The sequence below is a fragment of the Xenia sp. Carnegie-2017 genome, unplaced genomic scaffold (assembly GCF_021976095.1).
Source record: "Xenia sp. Carnegie-2017 unplaced genomic scaffold, XeniaSp_v1 HiC_scaffold_6, whole genome shotgun sequence".
In the NCBI taxonomy this organism is placed as follows: domain Eukaryota; kingdom Metazoa; phylum Cnidaria; class Anthozoa; order Malacalcyonacea; family Xeniidae; genus Xenia; species Xenia sp. Carnegie-2017.
The window spans coordinates 22,231,581-22,244,907 of record NW_025813526.1 but is presented as its reverse complement, the minus strand read 5'-3'; the positions used below and the strand labels follow the sequence as shown (position 1 = coordinate 22,244,907).

Below are 13,327 nucleotides of genomic sequence, written 5' to 3'. Positions count from 1 at the left end.
GGTTTGAACTCCGACATGCCAAATTTTGTTAGTAACTTAATAATATATTGCCTTTGACTCAATGTTTTTTCATTTTCTGAGTATTTGAATTCAGTCCCTTAGAACCAGGACAATATTCCTAAATCTTTCATCTTGAAACGCTTGGTCGCTTAAGATTTTCTTGACACTCTACATTGATGTGTCATTGTAAGCAACCATGATAATATCATCTGCCCATACTATAAGAATAGTAACATCTTTTCCTTCAAATCGCGTGTAAACGCTTGGGTCGACTAATGATTGTTTGAAAGTTTTCCCGATTAAGTGTTCATGCAATACGTTATTCCAATTCCTACCACTTTGTTTTAATCCATACAAAGATCTTTTTAACCTGTACACTAATTTTTCACCATTTTTATCTACTTCCTCATATCCTTCAGGTTAATGCATATAAATTTCGCCGTCATTTTGGGCGTTAAGATAAGCTGTTTTTATATCCATCTGATGCAATGACATGTTGTTTTGAACAGCGTTTTAAGCAATACACGGATAGAACTCATGCGTACAGTTGGCGAAAAGGCTTCGTTGTAGTCAATACCGAGAGTCTGCGAGTATCCCTTTAGCTACGTAACAGGTTTTTGGGTCTCTTCTTCATGTTACCCTACTTTTACGGTTTATACCCATCTTCCCCCCACTATGTCTCTATTTGTTGGGAGTGGAAAAAATTCAAACGTATCATTGTCAATTAACGCTTTCATTTCATCATTAATGGCTTTTTGTCATTTTACTTTTTCATTGGAGCTTATTGCTTGGCAATAGGTCGTTGGGATGTTGGATACTCTATAGCAATAATCTATGGTATATGAGACAGTATCCTTCCCTGAAACCTCTTCTGTCACATACTCGTCAAGATATTTAGGCTTACTTCTTATCCTAGTGGGGTATCTTGATTCTCTAGACGTCTCTGGAGTACTAATATCTTCTTTAGTTGTTTTGGGGTTTCTTTTATGCAGTTTTGCTATCTGAGGTGCAAGTTCTTCATCATCTAGTTTCGGCAGTTCCCTGCTACCCTCCCTGAAGAACTTAACGCATCTTACACGCTCTACCTTGTTAATGTCAGGGTAGTATAGTAGATATGCTGGATTATTTTTATCATACCGTACGAAAATACCTTCTTTACTTCTAGGGTCTAACTTTTTGGAAATTTGTGAATAACCATAACAAACACAACCAAAAACGTGCATTTTGGTCCAGTCTGGTTTTGAGCCTGTAAACGCTTCGAACGGAGTTTTGTTCAACCTCGAATTAAAACAACGACTCCTAATATAAGCAGATGCCATGACGGCACATGTCCACATGGATTTTGGTAGTTCCGCTTCTAGCAATAGACACCTAGCCATGTTAAATAAAGTTAACCACGATCTCTAAACTGTGCCGTTATGGTGTGGCGAATATGGTGCACTAGTTTCATGCCTAATTTTGTTTTCTTAAGAATCGATTTGAATTTCTCGCTTGTAAATTCAGTGCTGTTATCACTTCTTATGTGCTTCACACTTCCGTAAGGTGCAACATCTGCTAAAAACTGTTTTAATGCTTGTGGTGTATCGCTTTTATGCTTAAGAAAATAGACCATATTCAATCCTGAACAATCATCCGCAAACGACAATAAATATTTAAACCCTTCTCTTTCTTCCGGATCAATAGAACCTGCAAGATCCGTGTGCATAAACTCAAGAGGACCTCTCGCCTTTTTATCTTCCAGCTTACTTTTCGTCTGACACATTTTACCTTGCGTACAAACCTCACACTCAACTTCCTCAAGTCTGTGATTTTCATCCCCTTAACCACCTTCTCTAGTTTCCTAACATCCTTGTAGTTACAGTGACCTAGAGCCTTGTGACACTCGTAAAGAGAACATGCATTTTTATTCGAAGATGATATGCTATTTTTATAGTAAAGTTTGCCTTTTTGTCTTATTCCAAACGTTGTGCCATCAGGGCACTGTACATGCTTATCGTGTTTATCTAATTTGACTTTTGCCCCCTTTTCTACAGCAGCATTTACTGAGAATATATTTTGAACGTAAGATGCACATATAACACATTACTAAATAAGACATCCTGTGCATTTCTATGCAACTCAACTAATTTGACTTTAGCAGTACCTTTAGCGACTACTACGTTGGCTTTACTGCCATTTGCTAATTCAATAGCATGCGCTTTACTATCAAATTTACTATCAAAATCTATAAATTTTGACTTATCGTTAATAATGAGGCTTGTAGCTCCTGTGTCCACCAGTAGAGTGAAATTCGCTTGATCCTTATCCTTCACGTCTGCTTCAGCGTTTTTTTCTTCATCCTTTGACACGAATAAAAAGGAGTGTTGCCTTCACTGTCACAGCGCTGCTCGTCTTTAGCTGACTTGGACGTTTCTTTCGTCTTTCGGCAATCTTTCGTGTCGTGGGTCTTCGTCTTGCATATGGAGCACCTACCTCATTGTTCCCCTTCAGTCGGCATTGTGAGTTTTTGTGTCTCTTTCATCCACATTTGAAACAATTTCCGTCAAATTTTGGTTTCACATACATAACGTTGTCACCTACCTTTTTTTTTGACAATACTTTGACATTTTCTTCATGACTTCGTAACGAGTTTTCAAATTCCGTAAATATCATTTGTCTTTCCCTTTGAACTGTTACGGTAGCAAAGATGTCGTACGTCCTTGGCAGACCCTTTAAAACCATTGTAATGAGTAGTGCATCACTTATTATCTCCTCGGCTTCTCTTAAGGCTGTTGCCGATCGTTCCGCTCGCAATATATAATCTGTGACAGTCTCGTCGTCACTTTTCTTCAGCCAAGTGAGTTCCTTGTAAAGAGCGATGATGCGAGGTTTTCCCCTGCCTTAATAGTGACGTCTGAAGATTTCTAAAGCTCTCCGTCCATTGTTTTTCGCCCCCCGAATCACAAGAGACAAATTTCTAGCGTCCAGACATTTGACCAACTCTGCAAAAGCGTCAGCCAGTTTTGAAGCTGCTGGTTCTTCTCTCTCATTTGCTGATTCGATAAATACGTCGTACAGTTTTTGAAGACGCATATAGCCCAAGAATTTTACTTCCCATAACTCGTATTTGCTTTCGATTCCATCGAAAAGCAAACCTCTCCTGGGCCCATAACCTGTTGAGTTCGAGCAAACGAGCCCATGGAGTTAAGCTCAAATGCCCGACGGTCACTCAAACTTCTAGGGGGCTTTTGCCTCCTCTCTAATAAGCCTATGCCACACCCAATATATTTGTAAAAAACAGACACGTTTTTAAATGTTCGTCTAGACACAAATTCAATCTGCATTCTACACAACTAGAATGAATTTTTTGTTTTTCTTTCATAAAACATGACTTCCAAGACATGTCCTATATTTAACATGATTTTTTTATTGAAAAGGAAAAATACCTGAAAAATTTCTCATGGTTGCCTTTACAATTAATTCTAGAAGGCAATCAGATCTTTTATGAGAAATAGGAATCTTTTTAAATGCCAAGGCTAAATTACAGAACACTCTGCCTCATATAGATTTCCATTGTACAGCTGACTAAGTAGTCATTGTATTCAAGTAGACTGCCTTCCACAAACTTTGTGTGTCAGTTAGACAAATTGTTAAACACCTTACTAAGTGATAATATAACTCAGTACCTCTATTTTCATTCCAACATGCAGTAGCGTCCCTAAAGAGAGCCTGGGAAGGGGGAACGTGCCCCCTAAATATTGGCTGTGCCCCCCAAGTGCTTCCCATTTGAATTTTTTATAAGAGTCTTCATATGCATCATTCTAAATTGAAAAAGAAACACATGGGATCAATGTAGCTCTTACGGAATTCGCACAACTTTACTGTAAAAAGAAGCATTCTATTCGCTGTGCAAACTATTTTGCGTTGCATTTACCCTTTCTGGGTTGTTAGCCGAATGGTGAAGATTTTAATTCCTTAAAAATGAAAAAAAAACAAAGTAATAATTCTGGAATAAAACAAGTCTCTAGTAGGCAAGGAAGAACAAGTAATATTGGGATGCTTATCATGAACCACATTACACCATATCATAGAACTTGTATGAGAACGTGGACAAGTACACTCGTAGACTCAAACTTGTACACACAAAAATACAAATATAGCAATGACTAAGAGTAAGGCTCATGAAAATACTGCAATTCTAGAAGTATTATATTATGAAAACATTTCATTAAAATCAATAATCAATCTACGTAACGTTATAACACGAAGGATGTACAAATCCGCCATGGTTTAACTAGGAAGTTAAAAAATTGAAACTATTCATGTTGTGATAAATATTTCTAAAATTTCTAGTGCAGAAGCAATTATTAGGGCCATTTCGCTAGCGACGGACGTGGTACAAATTTCGTCCCCCTCCCATTTGCAAAATCGTTGCGACGTCACTACCAAAATGTAGCCAAATGCCTAAATGCAGGAAAACTAAAATGTCCAATTGCGTTGTTTTCAGCTGCCATCCTCGATATTCATTTACACGTACAAGTAAAACTGTAACATTAGGTAGCTATGTTTGATCTTCAACAATTTTAGTTGTCTATAAACTCTAACGAAAGAACCAATTTATATTGACATTTTTAACTTGATGATCACTAGATGCAGTAAAGAGAAAAAATTAATAAATTCTACCTGCAAGAAGTACTTACAGATGTTACAAAGAAACTTGTTGATCTTTTTATCCAAGAATGGGACACTCATTACAAAGATTCTCTCGGACAATGGGAAAATACAAACGTTAGTGGTCAGAAGTTGTTCAAAATTGAAACTTCAATAGGGAGACCTCCTGAAAAACATATTCTCTCAAATTTTCAAAATGGTGACACTAGTAAGTGGGATTGTACGACACTATTTGCAGCGATATTGTATTCCAAATCAATTGGAGCAAAAAGTGATCCAAAAGTTAGAGAAGCTGTGAATGAAATTCGTAAAATAAGAAACAAAATCGCTCATAATGAAGATGGAAAATTATCTGATGCTGATTGTCACAAAATGGTTTGTGATGTTGAAAAGTCGTTTAAAGATCTAGGATTTTCATTCACTGAAATTGTCAAAATAAAAAGTGAACGAAACAAATTTAATTCTTTTCAAGTACTTCCTGGCAAAGCAAATCACGATGTCGTTGAACGTAAAGAATTACTTAATCAAATCACAGCAGATCTCATAACTTGCGCAGTACTAACAATAATGAATTAACATATTACTATATTTCTGGTAATCCTGGCAGTGGTAAATCTCAATTAGCTAGACAAATTTGCGAAGAAATGTATAACTCGTTTGACTGGGAAAAGAATACGACATTTGTGATGACACTCGAAGGAAAAGACATCGACTCTCTTTTGAAAACTTATGCTGAACTTTATCAACTATTAAACAATGATAAAACTGTCATTGAAAATATTTTAAAAGAATCAAAAAGCAGCGAAGAAAAAATTAAAGATTTTCAATTTTTGCTGACACAGCAACTGAAATCTTGGCAAACATGGTGGATTGTTGTAGATAACGTGGTTGAACTTTATAAAATTTATCCATTATTACCTCAAGTTGGTGATCATAATTGGAAAAATGGACAAATTATAGTAACTGTCCAAAATACAGATGCTATACCACCAGATGTAAATTTAAATAAACACATTTCAGTTAGTCATGGTATGAACAATGCAGAATGTCGACAAATTCTATCTGTCTTTTCTGATATTCATAATAAAGATGAAAAATTTTTAAAAGATTTATCAGAAAAATTAGATCGTCAAACGTTGTTCCTGGCAAATGCTGCTTCCTACGTAGGTAGTGTAAAAAGTGTAAATCCGAAATTCACGTGGGAGCAATATTTTGATAAGTTGAATGAAGGAGAGAGACAGAACATGGATGCCAATTTTCAAAAGATAAACACATCTTACTTAGGAATGAAAACTGTTATGTTAGCAGTACAAAAAAATGCTAAAGAATCCATCTTGTTGGAACATGTTTTTAAACTTTTCTCAATAATATCTTTCGATCCCTTACCACAAGATATTATAATATCATTTATTAAAAGCATTGATCCACAAATATCTGCAGAAGATGTCTGTCTTCAATTAAAGCATTGTTCTTTATTCCTTCAAACGGAAAACAACGACATCCGCCTGCACAGCTTTGTACATGAAGCCATCATGAATTATTCATCGCAGACCTTTGGTTGTAAACAAAACGAAAATAATTCTAAAAAGTCTGCAGCTGATCTTGCCTGTCAAGTTGCTTGGGCACTAAATAATTTTGAAGACAGAGAAGATGAAATCAAAATAATTCCACATCTAATTAAATTCATAACAAATTCACCATTTCAACATTTCCTAAATAAGTTGATCGATGTAAAATCATCAAAACAAAAACTTGATGAAAGAAATTGGAAACTTGCCAAATATTTTGTAGATGTTTTGGAAAGATGTTTCAACTATAAACTTGCAACTAAAGTATTTTATGAAATAACAGAAATTCAAACTAAAGTGTTAGGTGCTGATCATATTGATGTTTCATATTCGTACAACGACCTGGGTGTATTGCTTTGGAAGAATGGAGATTATGAAAATGCTAAAGATTTTCTCGAGGGAGCAATAGGAATTCAAGCAAAAATATTTGGACCTGACCATGTTAATATTGCAACAACATACAACAATCTAGGTTTGGTTTACGATAAATTGCGAGAGTACGAAAAAGCAAAAGATTTTTTTGAACGAGCGATGGAAATTCAAATAAAAGCATTTGGACCTGACAATGTTAATATTGCGATAATGTACAACAATCTGGGTTCGGTTTACGATGTTATGGGAGAGTACGAAAAAGCAAAAGCTTTTTACTAACGAGCGATACAAATTCAAACAAAAGCATTTGGACCTGACCATGTTAATGTTGCGACAATGTACAGCAATCTGGGTTCGGTTTACAAAAATATGGGAGATTACGAACAAGCAAAAGATTTTCATGAACGAGTGATAGAAATTCAAACAAAAGCATTTGGACCTGACCATGTTAATATTGCGTCAACTTACAGCAATCTGGGTTCGGTTTACATTAAAATGGGAGAGTACGAAAAAGCAAAAGATTTTCATGAACGAGTGATAGAAATTCAAACGAAAGCATTTGGACCTGACCATGTTAATATCGCGTCAACGTACAGCAATCTGGGTTCGGTTTACATTAAAATGGGAGAGTACGAAAAAGCAAAAGATTTTTATGAACGAGCAATAGAAATTAAAACGAAAACATTTCGACCTGACCATGTTAATATTGCAATAGAGTACAGCAATCTGGGTTCGGTTTACATTAAAATGGGAGAGTACGAGAAAGCAAAAGATTTTTATGAACTAGGGATGAAAATTCAAACAAAAACATTTGGGCCTGACCATGTTAATACTGCGAAAATGTACAACGATCTGGGTTCGGTTTACAGAGATATGGGAGAGTACAAAAAAGCGAAAGAGTCTTATGAACGAGCGATGAAAATTCAAACAAAAACATTTGGACATGACCATGTTAATATTGCGACAACGTACAGCGATTTGGGTTCGGTTTACGATGATATGGGAGAATACGAAAAAGCAAAAGAGTTTTATGAACGAGCGATGAAAATTAAAGCAAAAGCATTTGGAACTGACCATGTTAATATTGCGTCAACGTACAACAATCTGGGTTTGGTTTTCATTAATATGGGAGAGTACGAAAAAGCAAAAGATTTTTATGAACGAGCAACAGAAATTGAAACGAAAACATATGGACCTGAACATGTTAATATTGCGACAGCGTACGACAATCTGGGTTCAGTTTACATACATATGAGAGAGAACGAAAAAGGAATAGAGTTTTTTGAACGAGCGATAGAAATTCAAACAAAAGCATTTGGACCTGACCATGTTAATATTGCGAGAGCGTACAACAATCTGGGTTTGGTTTATAGTGAAATGGGAGAATACGAAAAAGCAATGGATTTTTATGAACGAGCGATAGAAATTGTAACGAAAACAGTTGGACTTGACCATGTTAATATTGCGTCAACGTACAACAATCTTGGTTTGGTTTACAAAAATATGGGAGAGTACGAAAAAGCAAAAGATTTTTATGAGCGAGCGATGAAAATTTAAACAAAAGCCTTTGGACCTGACCATGTTAATATTGCAACAACGTACAGCAGTCTGGGTTTGGTTTACAGTAAAATGAGAAAGTACAAAAAAGCAAAAGATTTTTATGAACGAGCGATGAAATTCAAACAAAAGCATTTGGACCTGACCATGTTAATGTTGCGACAACGTACAGCAGTCTGGGTTTGGTTTACAGTAAAATGAGAAAGTACAAAAAAGCCAAAGATTTTTATGAACGAGCGAAAGAAATTAAGACGAAAGCATTTGGACCTGAACATGCACTGCAATAATAGACAACAATCTTTATTTTCTTATAAACAAACTATAGCTATTGAAACTGAAGCATTTTGACTTCTGTTTATCTTTTATTTGCTAGAAAACGTAGAAGGAGATAGAAGAAGAGGAAATGAATTTGTAGCTCATTTTCAATGAAGAAGAAAATAAATTTCTCTTTTCATTTTAGTTATGTCTTCTTTATACTAAAGATGATTAGAAACAGTTGTATTGTAGATTTCTTTTAACAAAGTTCAAATAACAACAGTTGTATATTTATAAAATGTATAAATATATTATTGACAATATTCAAACATTTGTACTTTCAAGTTTTTAAATGTCATTTATTTACTGGAACAGTTTTTATTAAGAAACTTGTATGGAACTATCAAAGTGTATTTATGAGTTTGCAATATCTAGCTATTCAGAAGTTGTGAAGTTCCTTAAAATGAATGTTGTTTGGTCATTTTCTTGTATAATGAGAGTAATTACTGATCTTACAGCAACCATGATCATGTAACATCCCTTTTTGAAATGCTGAAAATCCCACAAGATTTGCTTTGCTATATAAGTATGAATACAGCCTTTTCTATATTTATTTCTATTTATTCATATAATTTACAAAATATGTTTTCTATTTGTGAGAATTGTAGTTGTTTGAAATAGACATGCAGTTATTGCTAATTGATTTAATTATACTTTACTTGGGGCAGTGGCGGATACAGGCCAATCGTTTACCTCCCTCAAAGTAGCATTACTATGAGTGCTCGTTTTAGCGCCGCAGCGCTGTAACTTTGTTTGATCGTAAGAGCAGCGCGGTAACAGGGGGCGGCGCTTAAAAGAAGCAGTGGCAAAACAAGGATTTCGGATTAAAGAAGCACTTAATACAATCAATAATTCTGACTGTTTCGCTCAATATCAGAGCTCATCAGCATGCCTAGGCATGCTTCTAAAAAGCAGCCAGACATGGACAGTCAACTTGACTGCCATTTAGTTAAATGGTTGCGAAACTTTGCCTTAATGATGCTATTATTTTAAGTTTCTTGTTTTCATGTTTGATGTTTGATTGTTGTTAATAATGACTATACGAACTTTAATCTTGTGTTATCCATAGCAAATCTGTCGATAACTTCTGACGTTTCGGGCACAATTTCTTGATGAACTCTCATCATGGCCAAACCGTTTAGACGCTCTGAAACCATCGTACTTCGCTTATAATTTTTCAGTTCGCGCAAAACTGAGAAAGAGCGTTCGCATTCGCAAGATGTGATAGTAAGGGTTCCAAGAATACGAAGAATAATTTTGATGTTTTCAAAGCCTTCAAATTTTAAAGCTTTTAAAGTTGCTGAAATTGAGTCTGGAATGGTTCCTTCGTAATCAACCCAATAAGTTTCCCAAAGCAAAATCTCTGAGTCCAAAGCCAATGGATTGGGTAGGTCATCGTGATAAAATTGGAAACAACTTTGAATTTTTCTTTCCAATTCATGCCATTGTTAAGAAGAGAAATCATTTTATATGGTACAATGCTAAGCCCATTGTACACATTAACGCTATCAGTATTGAAACGAGCTTTCAACGCAGAGTTTAGGTGGTCAACAAGTGGAATAGAAAAATTCTTTTATAGTACTCAGATGTAGTTTTATAGGGGACATTAGCTCGTGTTGTCTGTCTTCCCACTGTCCTTGGCTTTGCTTCATCAATATCTAATTCTCGAGCCAGTGCGAGAGACTCTTCATACCATGTATCGTGATACTTATCAATGGAATTCTAACATTAACAACAAAAGTTTTCAACGATGTAATAAGATGTAAACCATCCATAATGTCAATACTCTTCCCTTGAAGAAGCTGAGTAACACCAATTGTAGAATCAAACACATTTCTACAAATAACCAGGGCAACAACAAAATCAAACTTTTCCAAAAGATCAAGAAGTTCAGAGGCATCCGAAGAAACATTGAGACTGTGATCTTTATCTACATTTTTCTTCATTTCTCTCAACGTTTTAAAACAGGAATAAGAAGCTGCTGGAAAGTATCTAAGCCGTCGATTCTCTCAACCCACCTAGTTCGACACACATCTATTAATTTCTTTTTCCTACCGGCTGATAAAGAACCATGAAGGTCAATATTCTTTTCTAAAGGTATTTGTCGTAGGGGAAATATTAAAAAATCAGAAACTTTTTTAACTCTATTGAGCATCGATTTTACATCCATTATATTAATAGACTCACAAATCGCTAAATTTAATCTGTGGCTGTAGCAATGGGTAAAAAGAGCCTTATCATTCAAACGACGCAAATGAGCAGCCATCCCATTAATATGACCAGCAACAGCACCTGCCCCATCATATCCCTGTCCTCTACAATCAGCAATAGAAAGACCAAGGTTGCCTAAAGCATCAAGAACAACCTTAGCAAGCTGCTCACCTTTTAAGCCCCATTTACAAGGAAGAAATCCAACAAACTCCTCCCTAATATCCATATTTTGGTCGATAAAACGCAAAACAAGAGACATCTGTTCAGTATTTGAGATGTCTCGAGCCTCATCAGCAATTACAGAGTAGAACCTGCTTGCTTTTAAGTCAGAAATGATTTTATCTGTTATTACTTCACCACAGCATTTAATAAGCTTGTTCTGGGAAGTTTTAGAAATATACGTCTGATTCCTACCACATGAATTCAGATGGTCCTCTAACACCTTGTCCCCAGCACGCACTCTAAAATTAAGAAGTTCAACAAAATTCCCAACACCACCTGCAGAAAAATTACCAGTTTCAGGATGATAGTGCCCATCATCACGATGACCTCTAAAGGCTAAGCCCAAACGACCACATGTTAAGACCGTATCGGTAATTGAACTTAATTTAGCCCGGTTACCTTCAACTTCTTTCTTAACCTTAGAATCAATAATAACATTAATGCCTTTTGTTTTACCAGACATGTTAGATTTGAAGGCAGAATAAACTGGAAAAGTAGAAGCATGCAAACCATTCAAACCATGAAAACTCATTTTGCCAGTACTCTCTTTGCCATCATGACGTTTTAGCATTTTGGATGCATCTGTCCAACGACGAAGTGGCTGAGAGAATAGGTTGGAAATTTTTGAGGCCTTATCTTTAAAATTATCACCAAAAAGGACACATGGCAAACAAAACCCCATCCAAGGATGGAGAATAACATAACCATTCATACCTTTCTAACCAATCATAACGAAAAGATCTTCCATTCGTTTTGGGAATTCAAAATTTTCATCTGGTCTATAAACATTTACTATGAGATTGTAAATTTCCCATCGCTCATGCCTTTTCTTTTTCTCTGAAAGTTGCAACATCAAAATTAAGGGAATATGACAGTCAACAAGAGAAGAAGCCTCACTAAATGACACTATTTTATCAGAAGGGGGTTTTTTGTAGCAAGTTGCATCAAGAGAAGAAGACTTGTCAATAGATAAGGTGCTAAGGCTAGACTTATCAGTTTTAAAATTACTGTTAGAAGGTTTATCAATGCAAGACAGCTGGAAGAATCGCTTAATATCTTGGTGTTCTTGTAGAGAAGAGTTGTCAGGATGCTTGCGCTTTTGTTACACACTTTATGTTTTCATTTTTTGTTGAGCAAAGAAGAGGAACATAATGGTTTGGCAAAAAGCTCTCGCCAGACTTAACCTTGCCTTCATAGCAGAATAATATGTGAACAGCAACATCCTTCACAATTGCTTCATTTGCCAAGCGAGGGTTTACATGTCTATTAAAAAGTAATTTGGGTCTTATGTCCCCACAATCTGGATAATAAGTAAATATTTCATTACCAATAACTGATGATAAGCCCAGAATACACAAGAAAGGTGACCAGGTACCATCATAACAATTTAAAATAGCTTCTTGCTTAATTAAATCCTCATTCTTTAAGCCGGAATCTAAACATGAGGCCGATACTGATAATGGCAAAAGATTAACAAGACTAAGGTCATGGTGCTCAGTCACTGCCAAAGAAAATGCAGGATGTTTATTGTAAAAATCACAATGAAGGTATAGCTCAAGGGAAGTCAGTATTCTTAAAATATTTACTAAGCTGTTGTCTCCTACAAGCAGCAAAGATACTGAGCTGTAAAGACAATTCCCTGATGCTTGAGATCTACAAGGTTCAAAATAATCCCTCTTTAGTTTAAATTTCTTTTGTGTTGTACTAAACAGCGTAACTTTAAATATTAAACATCCAATAATGTTATATTACGTATTTAAAAACAGCTAAGCACATGTAACATTGCCATATAAAGTTATTCATTCAGATTCTTAATTTTCCTTACATAAATAGTATACCAGTATTTCAGTTAAATTTATAAGTTATTATTCGCTTATTTAATTATTCGAATAAAATACAAACTTCGATTGGTAAACGAAGGATTTCTGCACTGGCAAGTAATGCAAAATATAAGAATTACAAAACATCAGATATTGACAAGCTTATTAAAATTCAGATAAAGCATCGTAATCGGACAGAAGTAGAATAAAAGCTAAATTGAACAGCCATATAAACACATCGTTACCTGATTGCAGTGTAGATCTTTCCTGCGACTTCATACTGCTTGGAATATATGTCTCAGCGACAATATGCCGGTACAGTGAATTGCCCAGTTTTGATCGAAGCAAGTAAGATGAACATCTTGGCTTTGAATTCAACTGCCCGCGTAGCTCGTTGTACAGAAGCAACAGAGCTTCTTTGTTGTTGCTGTTCATTGCCTCTTGGGCTTCTAGAAAACAATCTCTATCCATTTTCAGAAGAAATTGCGTGCGGTAAATGTTAACGATACTAGTATCTCGAAAGTCGAAAGTCGAAAATAGTGAGGTACGCTTGCTGTACTTGAGGGAGTTGATAAAATGCACCAATAAAATGCACTGTTAGAATAAACATGG

At 35.6% G+C, this 13,327-nt stretch overlaps 2 protein-coding genes and 1 long non-coding RNA gene across 4 annotated transcripts; 1 reads left to right on the top strand and 2 right to left on the bottom strand.

Annotated features, from left to right (window-relative positions):
- Positions 1-7,542: 7,542 nt before the first annotated feature.
- LOC124456844 (nephrocystin-3-like) lies at positions 7,543-8,188 on the top strand. The gene has a single exon (XM_047007166.1). The coding sequence runs from the start codon at positions 7,590-7,592 to the stop codon at positions 8,145-8,147; it is 558 nt and encodes a 185-aa protein (XP_046863122.1). The 5' UTR covers positions 7,543-7,589; the 3' UTR covers positions 8,148-8,188.
- Positions 8,189-10,413: 2,225 nt separating this feature from the next.
- LOC124457355 (52 kDa repressor of the inhibitor of the protein kinase-like) lies at positions 10,414-11,466 on the bottom strand. The gene has a single exon (XM_047007623.1). It carries the CDS (start codon positions 11,464-11,466, stop codon positions 10,414-10,416), a length of 1,053 nt encoding a protein of 350 aa, XP_046863579.1.
- Positions 11,467-12,005: 539 nt separating this feature from the next.
- LOC124456852 lies at positions 12,006-12,982 on the bottom strand. 2 transcript variants are annotated; one of them, XR_006952511.1, is made up of 3 exons: positions 12,961-12,982; positions 12,482-12,548; positions 12,006-12,396 (listed from the first exon to the last, which is right to left on the bottom strand). It is a non-coding gene; the product is annotated as an uncharacterized LOC124456852 (long non-coding RNA). The 2 variants fall into 2 exon arrangements; XR_006952512.1 differs by having other exon boundaries at positions 12,006-12,330.
- Positions 12,983-13,327: the final 345 nt, after the last annotated feature.